Consider the following 25,649-nt stretch of genomic DNA (forward strand, 5'->3'; position numbering starts at 1 on the left):
CTGGGGAGGCTACACGCTCACTCACACTCTCTTACGTTCCCCATGGGAGAGATCACAGGTTAAGAAAGTCTCTCTTGGCACTGAGCTGTGCCACCTTGGGGGAGGCGTGATGCAGGTAAAGTCAAACTGTTCCTCTTCCCCTCTCCTGTGCATCTAACCTTGTATTTCCTTGCTTCAGTGGTATGCTGGAACTTCTCTGCTGGAAACCTGGACTTCCACAAAGGCTCTCTTGTCTGTGGGTGATTGTCTAAGACAGTGTTCTTCAGGGGCTCCTGGACCAGGCTCAGAGGGGCTAAAGCCAGTTCACAGGCCATTACAGGGTCCCTAGCTGGAACTGAGGTCTGTCAGCTTGTTACCGGATGCACAGGTTGGTGAGATTCCTCTCTGGTCCCTTAGTGTATAGTACTGGGTCTTATAACTTCCACAAAGGCACTTTTGCCCATGGATAAATGTCAGTTGTTAAGAGGGGGATAAGAAGGAGAGATGGTCTTATTTGGTCATGTTGCTGATGTCATTCCGCAAGTGTGTTTCTGTTTCCTGATTTACAACCTCACTTTACTAAGTCATATCCTTAACCGACTTCCAATAAAACTGTGTGTGCTAGGTAAATTTTATGTCTTTTCATGTCGAGCAGTATTTTTATTCATTCTTCATGTCTGATTGTGATTTTCAGAAGGTATACGTTTATTAATAGAAAATAATTTTCCTTGAGAACTTCAGGGCCTTCCTTATTATCCTAATGATAGAAGTATCTGGCAGTCTGACTTTTACTCTGTTGTCAGGTTGTTTTGTTTTGTTTTCTCCCACTGGGATAATTTATGATTTTCCTTTAACCTTTGAGGTTCTGAAATTTTTAAAATGATGTATTTAGCGATGAGTCTTTTTCATTGATTTTGCTAAATATCTGAAAGTCTCATTCTATGTAAAGAATTATGTCTATTATATCTGGGAAATTTTCCCTTATTATTTGTTTTGATAATTTCTCGCCCTCATTTTCTCTGTTTCTCTCTCTAGCTCTGTTAGTTGAAGTTGAACTTCCTGGGTCTATTCTCTGCGTCTTTTCTTTTCTACCATATATTATATTTCTTTGTCTTCTTTTGCGTTTCTCAGAGATTTTCTTAATTTAATTTTCCAAACTTTCTGTTAAATTTTTCACTTTTTAGGCCCCTGTTATTACTTTTTTAGAAGTAATATCTTTTCACTTAAGATTCTAAATAGAAAACTTTTTTCATTTTTTAAAAAGAAATTATTGTTCTTATTGTTTAGAATTAATTTTAATTCTGCTTTTAAAAATTATACTAACACTTTTGAATGAATCCTTTAATAAAATGGAACAATTATTAAATTTGCTTTTTTCAGTACTTTATGGGGAAAGAGCCTGAATTTTGTATATTTCTGGGACAGTGGTCATAGTGCCATTCAATGGAACCCTTATATGACAATAACATACATACATACATGCACACACACAAACACCTATACACGCACACCCCACCTTCAAAATGTTGGATTCTCACCCCATGAATCATTGAAATTTACATAAGATCTATTTGAAATACTATTGTTGAAAGCACTTCTCAGCAAATTTATGCATTTTCAGGTGATCTACATTTTTTTACACTAAAATTTTTATTTTATACATTTTGGATCATAATAACTGATCTTTTGCTTTCTTTTTTTAATACACTTTATTTAAGAACAGTTTTAGGTTCACAGTAAAATTGAGCAGAAGGTAAAAAAGGTTTTCCATATCTCCCCTGCCCTCATCCTACATAGCCTCCCGCACCGTCAACATCCCCCACCAGAGCGGTGGTGCATTTGTTACAACTGAGGAACCTACATTGACACATCATTATAACCCAAAGTCCACAGCTTACAGTAGAGTTCACTCTTGGTGTTATGCTTCTTATGGGTTTGGACAAATGTATAGTGACATGTATCCACCATTATAGTATCATGCAGAGTAGTTTCACTGCCTGAAAAATCCTCTGTGCTCTCTTACCTGCATTATAATGATCATTTCTAGTTCAAATTCCCTGCATTTACTAATTCCTAGTCTGCATTTTTAATTATTCTCTTACTTTTATATCATAGCTTTTTCTCCTTGAATCTTCCCTATCTTCTCCCCAGACTAGATATGCATAAAGATGTGTTGCATATAACATAACTTGATTAAAAATGTATGGGCCATATGGAGGGGACATATATTTTATTAGACAGTAAAAACCCAGTCGTATATTACAACTTCTTTCCCTAAGAGTTCTCTTAGCAACCCCTTCACCAATCATCTGGCACTGACCACTATGCTCTATTTTCTTAGCATAACTCAATATCAGCCTCTCTCATTCTAGGAAGGAGAAACTTATCCATTTAACATATGAAAAGAAATTCATCCATTGCTCCTTGTTTGAATCTCCTAAGTAATTAAGGGCTCAGAAAAGCACAAGTGATTTTTTTTTATAATATGATTCAATCTTTTAAATAAATTAATTATGAATATAACCAGCAATGCTTCTTTAGGTATTTGTATACTATAAAGAACTGCCTATATATTAAGATTATTCAAATTCTGTCAATAGATTTTCAAGAAAAGTATTATCACTCCCACAACATGGATGAGAAAAATATAGCTTGTAAATGTTAGATACTTTCGGCAGTGTTATAAAGTTTAAAATACCAGCTATAAACTACTGAGTCCTGGATTTGGATATAGAGTTCTTTGCATCAAATTATCTGTACCAGTTATGTGTTAATATTTTGTCTTTTTTCCCTAATTATATTTTTAGCTCACTGATGCAAATGGCATGGACAGGATTAGCCTCATGTATTAAGTAATGCCATCCTAGATGCAGTGTATGGACAGAGTATTTGCAGAGTGGAAAGAATGAGGCAATGTGCCTAAAACAACTTCAAAGGGCAAAATGACTCCAAGTCAAGTCACAGAAAGACTCAAGAGTGTGGTCTTGGACACACTGAGGGGAACCAGAGAATGTCATCTCATGATCCTTTCCCTTTGTAGAAGTTTCCGGTAGGAGACAGTGAATATAGAGGAGGATGCAGCACTATAGCTGCTGCTACATTGTCTCAACAATGTTGTCCTTCGTGGAATTTGTCTTTCATGGGCTCCTGCCTTCCTTAGCCAGGAGGGGTGAGGGGCAGGGGGCTAGGGAGATGGGGTGTTTGGCTGTTTCCCAGGGCACACAGGGATGCACAGGGATTCTGTGAGACTGACTTAGGTTTATCTTCCTAGAAACATCCTGCAACCATATTCATTCTACTGTCCTTGACTTGCCATGGTGGCACAGGAAAATCTATGTGGTTATCTAGCAGGGCTTCTTCTAAGAGGTGAGGTAAACTTTTATTCTAGGGACCCTAAATATGTCTGTGGCTTTTACCCCCACCCCTTTTCCATTGTTACTAACCTTCAGTAAGGACAAGGTATTTGGTCCTTCTCAGATATCTGCATTGTTGTCTTATTCTAATGCTTTTCTAAAGGACTTCCATTTCTTTTCCTGCCTAGAGAATTCTTATCTCCTCAAGAGTGAGGAGGGAAGAAGAAAGCTTCCACTATTATCATTCATTCTTCGTAAATTTAAAGTTTGGGGAAAAAATTTTGACTTTAGTGCCCAAATTTTGACTTTTGGTACTTTTGAGGTTCAAAATTCCTTTCCCCTAACTTGTCTGTCATAACTTTTAGAAGCTATATTAAAACGAATACAGACTTATTTCTTGGTTTCTGTATTTCTGCTATAACAAACTACACCAAGGGCTTCCAGTGTATGTTACCTTCATTGATGTCTGAATTGGGGGGCAGGGCATGGCAGTGGCCAAGGGTAGAAAGACAAGGAAGAGAGAAATATTAACCTTTACTAAGATGTCAAAATATTTTCAGTTTATACTTGGTTATTCCTGTTACTGGATGCGAAAGATGATTAGGAAAATGAGATTAAATGAGCCTGAAGCATAAGGGACCATGGTTCTAGTCAGCCCTGAGATGAAATACGGGAAAAATTTTAATAAAAGATCTAATAAAGAGGAATTTATTGCTTCCGTGGAGACATTGGATGAGGGTCCCTAGACATTAGGTAACCGGGTGTAATATCCCAAGGATCCCATAGTAGGTAACAAGTGAGAAGAGAAAAAATAATCAGGCAGTCAGGGAGAATTCCAAAGAGTACGTGAGCTCCTAGGAGATACGCCACATTGAGTCCCAGGGAAGAGGTTAGAGGAAAAACATTGAAGAAGAGAAGGAATATGATGAACTGGGCCAGAAAATAGTGCTAAGTCATGTAGCACATCCACTCTTCTGCCCTTGAAGATGAGAAATTTAACTGCAACAGGACAGACATGAGGTTGATGGTCCTATGGTGCTCCTGTGCCATCATCATGCCCTTTTCCAATTCTCTTACTTTTCAAGCACATTCGTGTTCACAAATTCCTCTCACTGTCCATCCTTTTTTATTGTGTCTCCAGCTCCCAGTTCTGACAAATCTGAATCCTTCCCTTCCCTTCTAGGGTGCAACTCACAAGGGCCCTTGGTATCTGGAGGCACCAGTTAAGTGTCGGCCTCAGATGATGAGGATGGAGCCCACCACGATGCCCACAAGGCCCACAGCCAACCCCAGGGCACAGACCACAATCTCGTTCAGCTCTGACATAGGAGTTGGAATGTCAGGTTCTGTGAAAGTGAAGTTGTGGAGGTCAGAATACAGAGTATTCTTGTGCATATATGTGGGATGGAGTGGGCTGGAGTTTGGTTCTGCAAAGACTTAGGGCAATGGGTTTAGGCAGGACAGTGATGTCTATAATTAGGAATCCTTGAAGCATGGAAAACAAGCTTTGGGCCATGAGATTTAGAACCTAAAAGACAGGATGTTGTGGACTTGACATAGAAAAGAAGGCTCCAAAAGGAGTGGAACTCATACATACCCCAGTGTTTCAGAGATGGCTCATCCAGGCCCCAGTGCTCCACCTTGCAATCATAAATATCATCAGCAGAGGGGAGGAAGGTGAGGTAACTGATCTTGAAGAAGGAATGATCATTCTTGGGGAGGAAACTGGTCTCAGAAACACCTTCTGAGTGCCTATTCCTCAACCATGTGACATTGATCACAGGAGGGCAGATGTTGTCCACAAGACAGATGAGGGTGTTGGGCTGGCCCAGCATCACAGGAGACTTGGGAAACACAGTCGCCTCAGGAACCTCTATGGTGAGGAAAGAGCACTGTTACCAATTGTGAATAGCTTTGCCCTGAGATTCCCCACTGCATCCTGGAGAAGACCTCCCACCAACATTTCCCCATTTGATAGTGGGAAAAGAAGAGTTATTATTTCCCTTCTGCTTGGGAAACAATATACATTGCCTGCACTTTATCCCTGTGCCCTTCTCTCTGTGGGCATACTTGTTAAGGCAGGAGGTCTATGGGACCCCTCTTTGAAGGATTCAAGGATTGTGTTAGGGAGTAAGGATCCTTGTATTAAATAGAAAGATGTGATTTTTGATATGGGAGAGGATGAGGGTTCAGTAAATTACTATGAGAAGATCTCAGGACTCCTTGGAAAGGAGAGAATATTATACAGTTGTGAAGGTTATCTATCCCCAGGGAAGAAAGGAGCAAGGCCTGGTATGAAGGGATGGATTCAATAAAGACAGGCAGAATGGTGGACACGTACCATTGGTAGCAGCAGTAGAGTTGGAGAGTTTAATCAAGATGTCCAAATTGTGTTTTGCCGTAGCCACTTCTCTCAGTGCACCCTGTGGGTCAAAACCTGCAAACTCACTAAACATAGGCAGCTGCCACACAGTCTCCTTCTTCTCCAGGTCCACATGGAACATCACATCTCCATCAAATTCATGGGTGAACTGACCAAAAGGGCCATAAGACTGGTAGAGTCTTGTGCCGTAGGAGCCCAAGTGGTCAGCTGATTGGTGAGGGTGAGGAGCAGGACAGTGGAAAACAGAGGGAGAGAAAAGAACCTTATTAAACAAACTGACAGAAGAAATCGACTTTCAAATATTATGGGCCTCATCTTTGGCTGTCTCTAGGCAAAATTCCCAGCAACTGATTCCTTCCCCTTCAGTGTTGGTAGCTGTCCAGTGAGAATCCAGTCTGTCTTTCCATTTAATGTATGCTCTAGGAGGGCGGAATTTCACAGGCCGTGCTTATTGCTATTCCCTGTGTGCCTAGCTCAGTGCCTGGCACATCCTCGGCTTACGATACAGCTTGTAATGGGATGAAAGAAGAAATAAATTAACTATCATGCTATTAGCTTTCTTCCCCAGAGATTCAGTTTACTTCTTTCTACTTCATAAGGTTTGTCTCTCACTTAATCCTTTCATCAGTTAACAGCACGTTCATTATGGTTCTTCTCCCCTCAGGACTGGCTCTGGGCAGAACATTTTCTACACAGGGGTTCCTTCCTCATTTATTTGTTTATTTAGTTTTTACCAAGGAAAAGCACACAGAATCTTATTATTTTAAAAGACTTTGCTCTAACTATTGTAGGGTATGAGAAAGATTATGACAAGGATAGCGACAGTGTTACAAAATATGTAAAAAATAAACAATGCTTCTAAGGTCTCTGTTTTGTTAACAGTAGTGATTGTTAAAGGAGAGCAACTGATTCCTTCTGAAAGAAAAAATAGAACTTTTATTAGATTTTCCATTTCTGTTATTTCTCACTCATTTTTTTCTTGAAGGTCATTACTAAACCTCCCCTTTTTCTGACTCAACACTTAAATTCATGGAGGACTCAAGGTAAACTATGGCCCTTTCTCTCAAATGGGAAATGTACTTATCAGAGGACGCCAAAGCAGAATGGCAGCCAGTAAAGTATGACTCCACCCAAATGATCCTAACTGGATAATTTTGTGAAGACATGTATGAGACTTTTGCCATTACCTCTTTCTTTCCTTCCTCATTTACTGAGCATCAATAAGGGATTCAGACATCGTAAGGAGCAGGTAGTCAAACATGAATCAGGCATGGTCTCTGCCCTCGAGGAGCTTATTGAATAGTTGAAGAGTCAGGTGAATAAAGGACTGCATAGTGTATACTGTGGAGAGTTCTGTGATGGGAAAATCGACAGCCTTATAATTCAACATCTTCTGCAACTACCTCATCTGCCAATCAAACAATTATACTATCCTTTCATGCTCCTTGGTCTTTGCAGGGATCTGTTCTTCTCCCTGAAATGAAATTATCTTTTAGGATGTCTCCGAAAAATCTAGTTCATTCTTTAAGTTCCTACTCAATTACTAACTTTTTAGCTAAGTTCTCTCATTAAGCATGTTTTTAACTACACTAAAACCTCCAACCCCTCCATCCCAATGTCCTCCTCTCCAAGTTGGTCTATTCCTGAGCCAGCTTACTATCTTCCCTATCCAGCATGACTCCCTCAGTTGATCACTTAAAAGGCTCTCCAACAAAGCCTCCTTATCCTCGCAATGAATCTTCTCAACTCCTTTTTCAAACTTGAATATATGTGATTATTCTTTTCATCTGGTACTTGTCCTGGGCTGCTGACTGTTGATGAAGAACATCACACTGCTGATGGCCAACTGGAACCAATTTACTTTTATAGTTTCAGCCTCCCTGGGTCCACTGTCCTGCTCAGCAATGGTCCTTCTGCTTTCCTGTGTCATATCCTTTTCATCATTAATCTGTGCACCTTCTACGGAGCAGACAGCATCTTTGAATCCTCAAAACTTAGCTCTCTGTGTGCTCAAAAATGAGTATTGAATGTCAATTGCTATGCTTGAGAATCACAGAGATTGTGGGGAAGACCAACAGACACAGAAGTAGCAGAACGCATGACAGTCAGAATCAGCAGTGACCAGAGCTACATGATGACTTGTGAGCCTTAAGCTCTGCTGCTTTTGTGGATCCCTTCTTCTATAAAAATATGAAAAATTGTATTGTTTTAAGACAAATATTATTCAGGCTGGATTATAAAATATTTTTTTACCTGAAAGTTCATTTTCTCTTTTAATTTTAAAAGACATTAAAACATGTTCATGGTGCCCTACAAGTATCACAGACTCTCAGCACTGTGCCCACTGTTCTTCATGGATAAGTCAACCCTGAGCAGGGCCCTCTGGTGTAACATTGAAGAAAGGAAATTTGAAAGTGCTCTGGAGAAGAAGGTGGAACTTCCACTACCAAACACAATTATATGGGAGCCGTCACGGTTAATAAAGTTGCTGAAAATTTAAAGTAACTTTCATTTCACTTCCCCTTTTAACTATTTGGCTTTTCTACTTTGGTTTTTACAAATTCACTCTTCATGTGAATAAATCAATAAGGAAAAGAGCCAGGGATGGATTCTGGAAGGAAAGGAGGATAAAGGAACATATGAAGAGAGGGGAGAAGGAGGTGGACAGCACAGGCCAAGGGCCTAAGGGACCAAATAATTACTCTGTGCTGGCTCAGTTTTCCTCTTATAGGTCTCCCTTAGATGAAGTGGAAGTTAGGTAATTTGGGCTGACGATTTGAGAATAACATAATTCACCAAGTTTTTCATCATAGAATTCTCAATTTTAAAATAACAATAAAGATATTTCTTACTTTGTTAAAGAAGAAAATGAAGCTACACTTGTAATAGTAATAATAAAAAGTAGGGATAATCATTGACACTTATATGTCTTCATTACTTAGAAAGCACATCTATATACGTATTATATTTGATTATGTGTGAGGTAACACATATGAGGTAACTGAGACTAAGTGAGGACCATGTGGTAAAATGACTTGTCTAAAGACACCCAGCTGAGCTCTCTTACCCACTCCCCACCTGTGCCAATTCCCAGCACGGAAATGTATGTAAATCTGAGACAAAGAAAAGGTCATTCTTCTTTATATCTCCTTAGTATATGTAATTCATGGAACTATTTATCCTAAGATAAACTATAGGAGAAATATATAAAAAACTTCAAAAGTAGTTCAGAGAAATTCGGGAGCAATAGTTCCTGAAATTTTAGTAAAAAAAATCCACTTGTGAAAATATCCCTAATCTTTGAGGCAATCAGGAATGAACGCCATAGAGCCCCCCAAGCTATATTCACTGGGCGCAATAACAGAAACAGAATAAAGTCCTTGGTGAACTCTGCAACAGCACAGGCAGCAAAGAGAGTGGGTTGGGACTCTAATTTCCTAAAGTAAGAAAGACCATAATTTTTAGATCTGCTTAATATCTAGAATAGCTTTGAAAAGTCTCTACTATTTCTGTGCCAATCTCTATCTTTTTTCCCTTCTAAGTTCCTGTTTCCCAAGTCCAGTCTCCATATCCGTCAACTGTGCACTCACCCACAATGTCTTCACCTCCACAGGTGCTCATCATGGTGGTCAGGGTGAGGGCTCCCATAATCAGACCTCTGTTTAGGATCATTATCTTCTCAAGGTGGGCTCAGCAGTTGCTGGTCTGAGTTGTAGAGCACTGGCAAGGACCCAGCTGAGGAGAAACTCTAAAGATACCCAGACCAAACCCTGTCAGATCAGCTTCTGGCCAATCAGAAAAATCCTGTACATTGAAAGGAGATTTGGAGACATTGATTACATTAAAGAAATTTCTGGATGGCTCAGTGTATGATTTTTATTTTTTAATTTAAGAATGTCAAGCCAAATGTTCAGATTGGAATGAAAGGAATTTCTGTTACTTAGAAAATTGGTTTTCTTCCTTTAACCTACTGGATCTTTTCATATTCTTTATCCTGCCACATTAGAATTCGAGATATTTGTGAGGGACTAGGGATTGAGCTAAAGCTAAAGGCAGTCATTAGAGGAAGACTTATTTTTTTCAGAAGAATCAATTTTCTGTATGTTATGGAAGCCACAAAGTAATGGGAGGTCCATTTAGAATCAATCACCCTGTCCCTCTCAGATAGACTTCAGTTTCTCAGCACTTAGCTTATGGTGACAGAGACTGTAAAGACAGGTGAGAAAACCCTCTAGCATCTGAGAGCTTCCTGGTAGTATTAACTAGGCCTTGGTGGTACCAGGAGCTGGCCTGGTATTCAGTTTGGTTTTTGTCTTTTCCTGCTGGACATAAACAATTTCATAGAACAGCATCAGCCAGCCACATTGTGACCATGATGGATCAAGACAGAAAACAAGGCCACTCAGTAATCACATCTGAACACACACAAAAGTTGAACATTGTCCAAACCACAAAAATGACTGACCATACCTCTTACCTAGATAAAATGAATGACTGCTGCTTCTTTACTATTTATAGTTTAGCCTTGGTGTAGTCCTTGTTCTTCTAGGTAAGATTTGTAATGGTGTCCAATTATAGAATTATCCTACCCCACTACCCACTTCCTCACAGAATCCAATTAAAGGTAAAGTCCCTCTTTCTTAAAGCCTTCTCAAAATGACCTAACACAAGCCTAAACCCTGTAATATTTGTGGTTTTTGTGTATTGACTAGGCTATATAGTCCTCAGTTATTCAATCAAACATTAATCTAGGTTTACTCTGAAGGTATTGCATAGATGCGATTGAAGTCCATAATCAGTTGACTTTAAGTATGAGAGGTTATCCTAGGTGAGCCAGATCCAATGAGTTGAAGTCTCAAGAGCAGAGCTGAGGCTTCCCTGAAGGAAAAGAGATTCTGCTGCAGCCTGCAGCTGCAGCCTGCAGCTTCAGCCTGTGCTGAGAGTTCCAGATTGCACTCCTTGATGGTGGCCTGCCCTATGGATCTTGGTCTTGCCTAGCTCACCCCCAAAATTGTGTAAACTAATTCCTTGCAATAATTCTCTTAATAGACACCTACTACTGGTTATGCTTCTTTGGTTCCGAATCTCTCTTACTGAGATGCCCCATGATTCCCCACAGTGAGTTTTCTCCTTCACTGCAATGAATAATAAAACTAACTTGTTTAGCCATGGGTGTGTTCCTGGTGATCTTTGGCTAGAGGCATTAACAGCACCTCTTTAGGCTGTTGCGAGGAATATCGATATACTGTACTTGCAATGAAAAGTTCCTAAGGGTCTTTAAATATGCTTGTCCTACTTTAATATCATCTCCATTTTATAAGGAGGACATTTAAGTTTAGAGAGGTGAAGGAATTTGCCCTGGGTCGCATAGCTGTTAAGTGGTAGAGAGGAAATGTGACAAGGGCAAGCCACAGAGTGGGGAGGGAATCTCCTTCTCTTGTGGATTCAGAATCCAGTGCCCTAACATAAGTAGGATAGATATTTGACCCTAAATGTCGCCTTATCATTCTTTCTAGCCTCTGCCATTGTGAACCAAGAGGGTTTTTAAGGGTCCACTTGAGATGTACTCCTTTTACCATACTTTTTGTGCAGTAAATAACACATTTCTGTACTTTTTCTGGATCTACACTTACCTGCCTTGTATCTTGCAGATATTATTCAAGATTTTGGCAAATGAAAAAAACCTTTCTTGATGGTGCTCTAGAATTTTACATATTTATATAACAGTTAAAAAATTCAACTCAAATTAGGAAGTTAGGTTGTTAAACATGCAGGATCAGAATTGTATCTTGAATGGGTAATTAAAGGTCCAGTCTCAGATCTCACATCCTGTGAGACGAAGGGAAAGCCCAAGCAAGGCACTGTCACTAATTAAGAGATGGTAGATGAGCTCTCTGTCTTTAACCTGACAGGAGACTCTTCCTGCTTCATCCAGCAATCACACAATGAGCCTTGTTCTAGCTGCTTCTGTCTTCAGGTCATAATTTTGATATAAAGGAAAATTATTAGTGAATTAGACTCAGAGGGATAGTGTACCATTTTGACAAAACTAATTTGTTGCCTTTCTCTAAAAAGAAAATGAAAGACCCTTTTATAAATTAATGGTAGAAATGAAATTTGGAGTTTAAATATAACTTTGTCTAACAATTTTCTTGAAAAGTACTGATTTACATGTCATTGATTGCATAATTAAAACTGTCCTTATAAATGGAATGTGTCTTTATATCTTATATCATGGCGAGCCCTCTAAGAATTATTTAGACAAAACTCATTTTAGTTCTAATTAACATCTGCAACAGTCATTTATAATCTGCATATCTTCAAATTCTTTAGTTCTGACTTCCAACTACTTTGCCCTGATACTATCCTAGTTATTATGTATTGGTGAGGTTTTACTACAAAGGCCGAGTCCTCCATCATCTTGCAGTTGTTAAAGGTGCTTCACAGTAATAACAGAGTTCAGAGCAGCAAAGCAAAAAAGCAGGTGGACTTTGTAACCAAATAAATAAATATTCAATACTGCTTTTGATTTTATCAGCTGCATCACCTTAGGCAAGTCACTCAAAATACATGAGTCTCAGGGTTCTTTTCTATAAAATGGGATGAAGACTACTACATGATATTTAATATGATGACATGAAATTATAAATAAGTACAAATTATAAGGTTTAAATACAGTGCCTGACACATAGCAAGTATTCCCAAGTGATTACTATGTATGACAAATATTAATAATGATAATTGTTATGATAGCCTATAACTTTTCCCTCATTTCTCTAACCTTCTTCCTGTGGCAGTATAGGTATGTGGGAGCCTGTGAACCACAAAGGCACTAAGAAATCACTGGGAAATAGAATTTCTTTGAAGAGTGTTGCATCAGTCAGATTTTTGTATCTAACAATAGACTCCAAAATTTAATGACCCAAACAACGACTCGTTATTTTCTCACGAACCTGTAAGACATCAAATTGTTCTAGGCCCACTTGGGAATTCCTTATGGTCTAGGCTGGGCTCACATGTCTGTGGCCTCAATTGGTTCAGCTGGGACTGCGGGCCCTCTCTCCACGTGGATTCATCGTCCAGCAGGCTGACTGAAGCTTACTCACAGGTTCTGGAAGGCTCCCCAGTGCAAGAGAGAAACTACAGGGCCTTTTGAGGCTAAACTGGGACTCACAACGTCACTTCCACTACATTCTGTTAGTCAAGGCAAGTCACAGTACCAGCTCAAATCAAGAGGTGAGTTAAAGATTACATTTCCTGATAGAATGAGCTGCAAAGAACGTGTGACTGTTTTTGCAATTTACCACAAGTATCCTCTGGCTTTTGAGTCTATATGAGTTTGGTGCATGAGAGCTGGAGTGCCTCCATATTTGAAATTAATTCCACTTACTCACCTTCATGTCACCATTTTACTTTTTCCCCATTGAAGGCATAGTACAGCTTTCTCGAGGGAGATTTGAGCTAAGGTCTGTTGAATTGCAAATGCCCAAGGTACTATGATTTGTTCTCAGAAAAAGTCTTTCAGAATTTTACAGATGAAGAGACATAAACTTGGAGAATTTAAGTAATCTTTTTATAATCACCAAGCATGTTATTCTGATGCAAAGACCTGTGTAGTGATATCTAGTCATATGTCGTCTCACAATGATAAAGTTAATGAAGCAGATGGACCTTGCAAAGACATTGATCCTGTTTTTCACTAAATATCATTCCTACCAATTCTTGGCACCAACTACTCCTATGTCATGAACTAGTTGTTTTAAATGAATGTTTTACATAAACTGCTCCCTGATAATTTTCCGCGGAAAAATATGCCAAGTTCCCTCTGTGTGCCCAGATCTGCTCTCACCATAGCTCAAGGGAACTCTGCAGCTAAACTGAATAGGTTATTTGATGAGGACTTTGTGCTGAGGTTATAGCGTTTAATAAACAAAAGCTTCTTGCATGGACTGAAGCTCTTATTTCATCTGAATTATGTTACAGAGCTGACTTCTTGGAGACAGATGATGTTCTTCAGCTCCAGGGGTGGCTGGTTCTCTTCCCAGGAACTCTCCAGTCCTAATGTACTTATCAGGAACATTCTTTATACAGAAATCTTAACTTAGCATTAATCAAGACAACAAAAGAATCTTAAATAAAAACCTTAAAAGCAATTTTTCATTTTATTTTATTTTATTTTTATTTATTTATTTATTTTGCTAGGAAATATTTGCTCTGAGCTAACATCTGTTGCCAATCTTCCTCTCTCTTCTTTTTTCCTCCTCAAAGCCCCAGTACATAGTTGTATATTCTAGTTGTGGGTCGTTCTAGTTCTTCTGTGTGAGCTGCCGCCAGAGTATGGCTACTGAAAGATGGGTAGAGAGAGTAGTTCCACAACAGGGAACCAAACCCTGGCCGCTGAAGCCGAGTGTGCCAAAGTTTAACCACTTGGCCATCAGGGCTAGGTCAGCAATTTGTTTTCTTAATTACATATTTTTAAACAAATGTCAACATATGTATTTAAAGCATTTTACCTAGAAAATTTAAATTGTGATTTAACCAGAACTTTAAAAATACAAATGGTAACATGAGTAGAATTCTAATGTTTCAAAACTGACAATACTAGAGAAAAGTAATCCACAAATATAGGAAGCTGGAAATTTTGAAAAATATTTCAAAAAGAGAAATATCATAAAATTGTGTTTAGAATAATAAAAGTTTATTCTAAATTATCCTTGTTGGAGAATTCTCTAAAACTATCCCATTACCAAAAAAAAATCCATGGCCGTATCTGGACAGAGACAGTCTCGCACCTGAGAGATGGCGGAGCTTGAGAAGGCTTAGAGTGCGCACTGAACAGAAAGGATGAGGAGGCAGGGGAATGCACCCACAGTCCATTTTCTCTCTTCCTCTGTCTGTGCACTTGAGAAAGTCAGGCAGTGATTCTGACCTTTGAGATGTGGGAATATTGGTTGTTCTGTTGGCTCTGTCTAGGCTGCCAGTTCTCTTTCTCACCTGTTCTCTTCATCTTTGGAAAGATATTTTTGCAGATGCCTAAGGACCCTCTTTAATGCAAATCAGATTGAGTTGAATGCACTCACGGTGCAGGAAAAACAATTTTCTACAAAGTGGAGGGCAGCTTCTTCTCTGGAATTCCATTTTTGTGAAATTCTTCCTGGAGGCTGTGAGATTAGATGTAAGAAAAGTAATTTTCTACCAATCCAGAATCAGGATAAGATTTAAAGGAGCTCAAAATAACACTAGAGTCTCTCTCAGCAGAAAGGACAGTCATGTCCAGTGTCTGCTGTGAAGGGAGAGGTTTGTGATCTGACACAGAGAGCAGACTCAGGAAGTGCGGGCAGGGGAGGGTGACACAGCCAGCTGCTTCAGGCTAATTTCTTATTCTCTGTCTTTCAGTTTACTGTCTCATTAATTTTGTAGCTTTTGAGTTGGAAATTTGATTATTGATATACATATTTAAGGCTGTCATTAATTTTATACTAAACACTGCTTTAGTTAAACACCACAGTGTTTATCTCATTTTCATTTCATTTTCTGCAGAAATCAATAATTTTTATTTTCTGTTTTGCCTTTGAAATAGGATTGCTTTTCAGAAGCTTTTAAATTTCTAAGCAAAAGAGCATTTAGGGCTTTTTGTTTGTTTTTTTATTATTTTTCATTTCTACTGCGTACTAGAGAATATTGTTTGCATTCTTTCTACTTTATAGAATTTATAATGGTTTTCTTTGTGACCTAATATATGGTCAATGTTCATAAATATTGCATGAGCGCATGGAAAGAAGATGTTTTCTCTATAACAGGTGTACCAAGTTGAAAATATACGTATAAACTCTACATTATTGGTTATGTCCTTTCATGTTTCTAGGTCCTTACTGTTGTTTCTACTTTACTGTCTTTGACTGACTGAGATGTCTAACAATCTTCTCTTGTTGAAATTAAATCTTTTACTTAAGTGTCTGTTATACTATTTGATACATAGATGTTAACAAATGTTACGCATTCTTTGTGAATTGTGGCCTTTAAACATCACAAAATGTCTATCTTAATCTTATTTAATATGTTCTGTTCTGAATGCTAACTGTGATCATAACTCCTAATTTCCTTTTATTTGCCTGATATATTACTGTATATTATGTTATTTTTACAAATCAACTTTATTGAGATATGTTACATACAATAGCTTTTACTGTATTATAAGTGTACCATTCAATAGGATTTGACAAATATAGACACCTGTGTAAACACCTTCTTGATCAAGACATAGAATATTTCTATCACTCTGGAAGGTTACCTCTGCCCCTTTGTGCTCAATCTCTCCCCACCCCCATTGCAAATAACCTAGGAACTGATTTATATCACTAAAGATTAGTTTTGCTTATTTAAATAGAGTTCTAAAATATGTACCTTCTTGTGTCTGACTTTTTAAGGTTTTACTGAAGGAGATTCACTCTGAGCTGACATCTGTCACCAATCTTTCTCCTTTTTCTTGAAGAAGATTAGCCTTGAGCTAACATGTTGCCAGTCCTCCTCTACTTTGTATGTGGGTCGCCGCCTCAACCTGGCCAGTGATAAGTGATGTAATGTAGTGTGCAGTTGCCTGGGAACCGAAGGCCTCTGAAGCTGAGTGAGCTGAACTTAACCTCTATGCACCAGGGCCCTGACTGTTTTTGAAAATAATGATTTTTATGAGATATAATTGATGTGTAACATTAAATAAGTTTCAGATATGCAACATAATGATTTGATATTGGTATATTTTGCAAAGTGATCACCATAATAAGTCTAGTTTGCATCCATCACCACACATAATTACACATTTTTTTTCTTGTGCTGAGAACTTTTAAGTTTTACTCTCTTAGCAACTTTCAAAAATACAATACATATGTGGAAGATAAACACATGGTTAAAGACAACAGATTAGTGGTTACCAGAGAGGAAGGGGGCTGGGGAATGGGTGAAAGGGGTAAAGTGGCATACATGTATGGTGACATATAAAAATTAGACTACAGGTGGTAAGCACAATGCAGTCTATACAGAAACTGGTAAATAATAAGGTACACCTGAAATTACACAATGTTATAAACCATTATGATCTCAATAAAATAACTGGAAAAAATAAATGTATTACAATTAAAAAAATAGTTAATACAATACAGTTAACTACAGTCACAATGCTGTACATTACATTCCAGGACTTATTCGTTTTATACTTAGATGTAGTATAAACACGTTGATAGTTTATTTTCACACCGTAACACACGTGTCTGACATTAAACTTTTGATTGCCAAAGCATCTACTTCAAAGACAGTGATCTCTAACAAACCCATTGCCAGCTACATGACTAGATAAAGAGTCAGGTCACCCAACCTCTAAAGCTTCCTTTGTTTTAGAGATCTCAGGATGGCTTACATACTGACCTTTTGACCACTTGTTTTTGCCTTCCTGTTGTTGATGCAAATAATCCATAATCAATCTATAAATCAAAATTTGGGTTATTTTATTATATGAGGCAGCTTTTGAGACTATAGCTTGGGAGTTTCCTTCCCCAGGGAAAGAAGTACTCTGAAGAAACAAGGTGTACAGAGCTATTATGTATCGCCTTGGGACAAAGAGCATACACCACACATGACAGGAATGTGTCTTTTATGACAATCACAAGATGCTTTGCTAGCACAGTAGGTTAGTGGTCAGCAGATCAGTGGTCACAGGATGAGCATGAAGGGTCAGTAATTAATCCTTAGTTTCTGGTAAGAAATGCTTATCCTTAAGGAAATACTGATATAGGGAGAGGCAACATTTCCATCTTTAAAGGCATTACTCTTGGCTTTGGGACATTGTAATCGTTTAAAGCAGATGCACAATGCATGCTCGACAGGACACATCAAGCCTTTCTGGAAAAACCAGGTCAGGCAAAATTAATTTTAAACCAAATAGCTTCCTCATATACACCAATATATCCTATTGTTTTTCCTTATTGCATCACTGTGCTTTAATTCCCACTCTTATGTTTTAAATTCACCAATAAAGACTGAACCCATGAAATTCTAGGCCCCTCACCCTTAACCTCAATAAAACAGAATCCCAGGCCTGTGCTCTCTCTCTCTTGCTGTGTGACCCCAGACAGGCCATGTACACTCCAGGACCTGTGAGTAATAAACCTCTTTTTTATTAAAGTTTGCTGATGGTCATTGATGAGGGTGTCTTGTAATCACAGTAAGAACCACAGGGCCAGTCCAGCCACAAAACTGGTTCTGAAAGGGGAAGTGTCTGTGGGAGCTTGCCACAGGCCCAGGTGAGTGCCTACAGGCATTTCTAGCCTATAGCATCACTGTCCATAAGATGAGAACAGCACAAAACACTGGAAGGTTTGCCTTTTGACCATTTTCATCCACTTCGCCCAACCCCCAAATCTACCTCTGGTAACTACCATTCTGTTCTCTGTATTTATGAATTCATTTTATTTTTTTAATTCCACATATAAGTGAGATTTTACAGTATTTGTCTTTCTCTGTCTGACTTGTTGCAGTGAGCATAATTCCTTCAAGGTCCATCTATACTGTCACTAATGGCAAGATTTCTTCCTTTTTATGACTGGATAACATTCCATTGTGTATGTATATATATATATATGCGTGTGTGTGTGTGTGTGTGTATGCCACATTTTGTTCATCCATACATCTATGGATGGACATGTAGGTTGCTTCCATATCTTGGCTATTTTAAATAATGCTTCAATGAACATGCAGGTGCAGAAATCTTTTCCAGTTAGTGTTTTTGTTTTCTTTAGATAAATACTCAGGAGAGGAGTTGCTGGATCATATGGTAGTTTTGTTTTTAATTTTTGAGGAAACTCCTTACTGTATTCCATAATGGCTGCACCAATTTCCATCCCTCTAACAGTGCACTAGGGTTCCCTTTTCTCCATATCATTGCCAAGCCTTGCTATTTCTTGTCTTTTTTTTTTTTTTAAAGATTTTATTTTTTTTTTCCTTTTTCTCCCCAAAGCCCCCCCCGCCCCGTATATGGTTGTATATTCTTCGTTGTGGGTCCTTCTAGTTGTGGTATGTGGGACGCTGCCTCAGCGTGGTTTGACGAGCAGTGCCATGTCCGCGCCCAGGATTCGAACCAACGAAACACTGGGTCGCCAGCAGTGGAGCGCGCGAACTTAACCACTCAGCCACGGGGCCAGCCCCTATTTCTTGTCTTTTTGATGATAGCCATTCTAACGAGCGTGAGGGGATATCTCACTATGGTTTTGATTTGCAATTTCCTGATGATTAGTTATGTTGAGCATCTTTTCCTGTTTCTGTTGGCCATCTGTCTATCTTCTTTGGAAAAATGTCTATTCAGATCCTCTACTCATTTTTTCTTTTTGAGAAAGATTGGCCCTGAGTTAACATCTGCTGCCAAGCTTCCTCTTTTTGCTGACGAAGATTGACCCTGAGCTAACATCTGCACCCATCCTCTGTTTGACATGTGGGATGCCTGCCACAGCATGGCTTGATAAGCAGTGAGTAGGTCTGTGCCTGGAATATGAACCAGTGAACTCCAGGCCACTGACGTGGAGCACGCAAACTTAACCACTACACCTAGGGCCAGCCCCTCTTTGCCGGTTTTTTAATTGGATTGTTTGTTTTTTTGTTATTGAGTTGTATGAGTTCTTCATATATTTTAAATCATAACCCCTTATCAGATATATGATTTGAAAATATTTTTTCCCATTCAGTAGGTTGCCTTTTCTTTTTGTTGATGGTTTCCTGTGCTGAGCAGAAGTTTTTAGTATGATGTCGTCTCTCTTGTTGATTTTTGTTGCCTTTGCTTTTCGTTTCAATTCCAAAAAATCATTACCCAGACCGAAGTCAAGAAGCTTACTGCCTATATTTTCTTCTAGGAGTTTTATGGTTTTTGGTCTTACATTCATATCTTTAATCCATTTTGAGTTAATTTTTGTGTATGGTGTAAAATAGTGGCTCAGTTTCACTGTTTTGCGTGTGGCTGCCCAATTTTCCCAACACCATTTATTGAAGAGACTATCCTTTTCCCATTGTATAATCTTGGATTTTCTTCATAAATTAATTGACCACATATGAATGTGTTTATTTCTGGGCTTCCTATTCTGTTCTATTGTCCTATGTATCTGTATTTATAGCAATACTGTACTGTTTTGATTACTATAACTTTGGACTATAGCTTAAAACTAGAAAGCATGATGCCTCCAGCTTTATTCTTATTTCACAAGATTGTTTTAGCTCTTAGGGGTCTTACATGGTTTCATACAAATTTTAGGATCTTTTGTTCTATTTCTGTGAAAAACGCCATTGGAATTTTGATAGGGATTGCATTGAGTTTGTAGATTGTAGTATGGACATTTTAACAATATTAATTCTTCCAATACATTAACATGGAATATCTTTCCATTTATTTGTATCTTCTTAGATTTCTTTCACCAGTGTCTTATAGTTTCCAGTGTACAGGTCTTTTATGTCCTTGGTTAAATTATTCCTAGGTTTTTTATTCTTGTTGATGCAATTGTAAATGAGATTGTTTTCTTAATTTCTTTTTCTAATAGGTTATTATTAGTGTATAAAAACACAACAGATTTTTGTACATTGATTTGTATCTTGCAACTTTACTGAATTCATTTGTTAGTTTGAACAGCTTTTAGGAGGCATCTTTAGGGTTTTCTGTATATGATATCATGTGAATGCAAATAGTGAAAGTTTTACTGCTTCCTTTCCAATTTGAATGCCTTTTGTTTCTTTTTCTTTCCTAATTGCTGTGGCTAGGACATTCAATAACATGTTGAATAAAGTGGTGAGAGTGAGCATCCTTGTCTTATTCCTGCTCTTAGAGGAAAAGCTTTCACTTTGTCACTGAGTATGATGTTAGCTGTGGGCTTGTCACATATAGTCTTTATTCTTCTCAGATGTGTTCCCTCTATACCCACTTTGTTAAGAGTTTTTATCATAAATAGATGTTGAATTTGTCAAATGTTTTTCTGCATCTATTGAGATGTTCATATGACTTTTATCCTTCATTTTGTTAATGTGGTCTGTCACATTAATTGATTTGATGTTGAACCATCATTGCATCCCTAAAATAAATCCCATTGATCAAGTGTATGATGCTTTCTAACGTATTGTTGAATTTGGTTTGCTAATATTTTTTTGAGGATTTTTGCATCTATGCTTATCCGGGATATTGGCACATAGATTTCTTTTCTTCTGGTGTCCTTTCTGGATTTGATATGAGGGTAATGCTGGCCTCGTCAAATGAGTTGGAAAGTGTTCCTTCATTTTCTAGTTTTTGAAAGAGTTTGAGAAGGATTGGTATTAATTCTTTAAAGTTTTGGTAGAATTCACGGGTGAAGCCATTTGGTCCTGGATTTTTGTTTTTTGGGAGGTTTTTGATTACCGATTCAATCTCTTTACTGGTAATTGGTCTGTTCAGATTTTCTACTTCTTTATTTTTATTTTCTATTTCTTCAGTTTGGGTAAGTTTTATGTTTTTAGAAATTTATCCATTTCTGCTAGATTGTCCAATTTGTTGGTGTATAATAGTTTATAATAGTCTCTTATAATCTTTTGTATTGCTGTGGTGTCAGTGTCATGTTTCCTCTTTCATTTCTGATTTTATTTATTTGAGTCCTTTTTTTTTTCTTGGTGAGTCTAGCTAAAGTTTTTTCAATTTTGTTTTTCTTTTCAAAGAACTATCTCTTAGTTTCAGTGATGTTTTCTATAATCTTTTAATCTCTATTTCATTGATTTCTGCTCTGATCTTTGTTATTTCCTACCTTCTACTAACTTTTGCCTTTGTTCTCCTTTTCCTAGTTCCTTGAGGTGTACAGTTCAGATTTTTATATGAAATTTTTCTTCTTTCTTGAGGTAAGTATTTTTGCTATCAACTTTCCTGTTAGAACTCCTTTTGCTGCATTCCATAAATTTTGGTGTTATATTTCCATTTTAATTTTTCTCAAGGTATTTTTAAAATTTCTCTTTTGATTTCTTCTTTGACCCATTGGTTGTTAAGTAGCATGTTGTTTAATCTCCATGCATTTCTGAATTTTCCAGGTTTCTTCTTGTAATTGATTTCTACTTTCATACTGTTTTAGTCAGAAAAGACGCTTAATATAATTTCAATTTTCTTAAATTTATTAAGACTTGTTTTCTGCCTAAGATATGTTGTACCCTGGAGAAGGCTCCATGTGAACATGAGAAGATGTGTGTTCTATTCTTCTGGGATGGAATATTCTGTATATGTCTTTTAAGTCTATCTGGTCTAACATGTCATTTAACAGCAATATTTCTGTATTGTTTTTCTGTCTGGATGATCTATTTATTGATGAAGGTGGGCTATTAAAGTCCCCTATTATTATGGTATTGTTCTCTATTTCTCCCTTTAAGTCTGCTAATATTTTCTTTCTATATTTAGAAGTTTTTTGGGGTGCATAAATATTTACAAATGTTATAGCCTCTTGTTGCATTGAACTCTTTATCATTCTACAGACATGGATCACTTAAGAATGGAGATACATTGAGAGAAATGCATCATTAGGTGATTTTGTCATTGTGTAAACACCATAGAGTGTACTTACACAAACCTAGATGGTATGGCCTACTATACACCTAGGCTGTGTGGCATAGCCTACTGGTCCTACCCTACAACCTGTGTAGCATGTTACTATACCGAATACTGTAGGAAATTGTAACACAATGGTAAATATTTGCGTATCTAAACATATCTAAGCATACAAAAGATACAGGAAAAATAAAGTATAAAAGATTAAAAAATGGTGCACCTGTTTAGGGCACTTAGCATGAATGGAGCTTGCAGGACTGGAAACTGCTCTGGGTGAGTCAGAGAATAAGTGTTGAGTGAATGTGAAGGCCTAGAATGTTACACTACTGTAGATTTTTTAAACACTGTACAATTAGGCTACACTAAATTTATAAGAAAATATTTCTTTCTTCAGTAATAAATTAACATTAGCTTACTATAACTTTTTATATTATAAACTTTTTAATTTTTTTAAGTTTTTTTGACTCTTGTAATAACACTTAGTTGAAGCTCAAACATTGTACAGTGGTACAAAAATTCTTTCTTCATATTCTAGTCTATAAGCTTTTTTCTATTTTTAATTTTTTTTTTTACTTTTTAAACATTTTTTGTTAAAAGTGAAGACACCAACACACACATTAGCCTAGGCCTACACAGTGTCAGGACCATCAATATCACTGTCTTCTACCTCCATATCTTGTACCACTTGAAGGTCTTCAGGGGCAATAACATGCATGAAGCTGTCATCTCCTTGATAATGCCTTCTTCTGGAATACTTCCAGAAGGTCCTGCCTGAAGCTTTTCTTGAGGAGGTGTCACTCTTTTCAGAAATATGTCCATGGTAGTTTGATGGTTTGTTTCTGTTCTTCATTGTAGCTTGTCAGCAAATAATGCACCATAAACATTCCCCTCTATTAACGAAAACTTATGATGTTACAATGGCTATGATGTCACTAGGCAATAGGAATTTTTCAGCTCCATTATGATCTTATGGGACCACCATCATATATGCAGCTCATTGTTGATTGAAATGTCATTATGTGGCAGATGACACCATGATCTTCTTTGTCTCTTATTATATTCTTTGTCGTACAATCTGTTTGTCTAAATACAGCTAACACAGCTTTCTTTTGGTTTCCATTTGCATGGAATATCTTTTTACATCCTTTCACTTTTAGTGTGTATGTCCTTACATCTGAAGCAGGTCTCTTATAGGGAGCATATAGATGGGTCTTCTTATTTCATCCATTCAGCCACTCTATGTCTTTTGATTGGAGAATTTAGTCCATTTACATTTAAAGTAGTTATTGATAGGCATATACTTACTGCAATTTTGTTAATTATTTTCTAGTTGTTTTGTAGTTCCTCTGCTCCTTTCTTCTTCTCTTATTCTTCCTTATTCTCTTCTTTTCTCTTGAGACTGGGAATGGAACAATATTCTCCATTTTCATGCCTTACATTTACTATTTTATATAATATTTACCATGTATATTTTATACATAATAGGAAATAATGTTTATTATTATCTCAGAAATCCTAGCCAGTCCAATAAGTCAAGAAAAAGATATAAATAACACAATTATTGGAAATAAACACTTAAATGCATACATACATAATGACATAAAAAGGTGACATTAAAAAATCCAGAAAGTATTAGAATTAATAAGTAAAACTTTCAATTTTATGGACAGTCAATAATAAATTATAAATCTATATACCAGTAAAAAGCATATAGAGAATATGATTTAAATATGATTTGTTTATTACAGCTTTGAGATGCATTAAATACCTAGAGATAAATCTGACCAATGATATGTGAGCTCTACATTGAAAATTATAAAATATTTTTGAGAAAAATTAAAGAGTATCTTAATAGAAAATATGTCACATATATAGATGGAAAAACTGAATACTTTAGAGATGTCTATTTTTCTGAATTGTCTATAGGTTTTCCACAATTTCAAAGAAAATCCCAGAAGAGATTTTATTCCTGATGGAAATTGATAAGGTAATTCTAAAATTTATCTGAAAATGCAAAAATTATGGGATCATTGGCCAAAAATAGCCAAAGCAATTGTAAAAGCATATGTCAAAGGTGAGACTTTTACTGCCAATTAGCAACACCAATTTACAAAGCTACAATAACTGAGACTGCATTCTTATTGCAAAGATAAACAAGTGGAACAATGGAGTAGAATAGAATTCAGAAACAAATTCTTGCAGATATGATTACTTGACTTATGATAAAAGTGGCAGTGTTGTACTGTGATGAAGTAGCTGTCTTTTAGCTAAATAATGCTTGTTCAAGTCAATATATATAAGGAAAAATAATGAATCTTGAACCTTCCCTCACACCTATTCAGAAATCAATTCCTGATGGATTGTGCTTCTTAATGTAAATGGTAAAATAATAAAATTATTAATAGAAAACAGAGAAGAATATCTTTATGATATTGAGATAGGTGAAGATTTCTCAAACCACATAAAATGCTAACAATAAAGGAAAAATTGTCAAATAGACACATAAAAATTAAGAACTTCTCTTTTTGAAAGGAATTCATTAAAGAGAAAATTTCAAGACAAACAGTGGGACAAGATATTTGCAATGCATATATTCAACAAGAGGGTTCATATCCAGAATATATAAGAAATTTCTATAAATTACTCTCAAAAGGCAGAAAACATAATAGGAAAATGGGTAAACAACTTTAATAGCTACTTTACGAAAGAGAATATCCAAATGGCCGATAAACATATAAATAGAGACTTGACCACGTTAATCACTGGATTAATGATATTTAAATTCACAATGTGATATCTCTATATACTCAACAGAATTCCTATAAGGAAAAAGAAGACAATATCAAGTTTTGGCAAGTATGTGAAGCAATTGGAATTCTTATATACTACTGGTGGGAATGTAAATTGGTACAAACTCTTTTAAAAAATTCTTTTTGACAAAATCTACTACAGCTGAACATGTGCATATCCTGAGAACTAGTGATTCCACTACCAGGTACATACTCAAAAGAATTGTGCTTATATGCTTACCAAAAAACATACAAAAGAATCATTATAATGTAACTAGTCATGATAAACACAAATGGGAGACTAAAGAATATACATCAAGAATAAAATGCACAAATAAATTTAGAAGTACGTATACAGTAGATATTTATGTTATAAGAATAAATGAACTATTCTTATAGTAAGAACATGGATGAATCTCACAAACATATTTTTGAATCAAAGAAAGCAGACACAAATGACTACATAGTGTGTGACTTCTTTTATATCAAATTCAAAATGTGCAAAATTACTCCATACTGCTAAAAGTCAGAACAGTGCTACCCTTTGGGAGGATGTCACTGGAAGG

At 36.9% G+C, this 25,649-nt stretch overlaps 1 protein-coding gene across 1 annotated transcript; it reads right to left on the bottom strand.

The window, feature by feature from the left end:
- Positions 1–4,568: 4,568 nt before the first annotated feature.
- On the bottom strand, positions 4,569–9,387 carry LOC124226747 (SLA class II histocompatibility antigen, DQ haplotype D alpha chain-like). The gene is made up of 4 exons (XM_046640423.1): positions 9,306–9,387; positions 5,674–5,922; positions 4,930–5,205; positions 4,569–4,678 (listed from the first exon to the last, which is right to left on the bottom strand). Exons 1-4 carry the CDS (start codon positions 9,385–9,387, stop codon positions 4,569–4,571), a joined length of 717 nt encoding a protein of 238 aa, XP_046496379.1.
- Between the last annotated feature and the right edge of the window lie 16,262 nt (positions 9,388–25,649).

The sequence above is a fragment of the Equus quagga genome, chromosome 15 (assembly GCF_021613505.1).
Source record: "Equus quagga isolate Etosha38 chromosome 15, UCLA_HA_Equagga_1.0, whole genome shotgun sequence".
Taxonomy (NCBI): domain Eukaryota; kingdom Metazoa; phylum Chordata; class Mammalia; order Perissodactyla; family Equidae; genus Equus; species Equus quagga.

Bases quoted from the DNA above. Each gene is read 5' to 3' on its own strand.
- LOC124226747 (XM_046640423.1), bottom strand. From the start codon at position 9,387: ATGATCCTAAACAGAGGTCTGATTATGGGAGCCCTCACCCTGACCACC. The intron at 5,923-9,305 runs GTGAGTGCACAG...CTCACCAATCAG, and splicing joins TGGAGGTGAAGACATTGTGG to CTGACCACTTGGGCTCCTAC. The intron at 4,679-4,929 runs GTATGTATGAGT...TCACTTTCACAG, and splicing joins GCCATCTCTGAAACACTGGG to AACCTGACATTCCAACTCCT.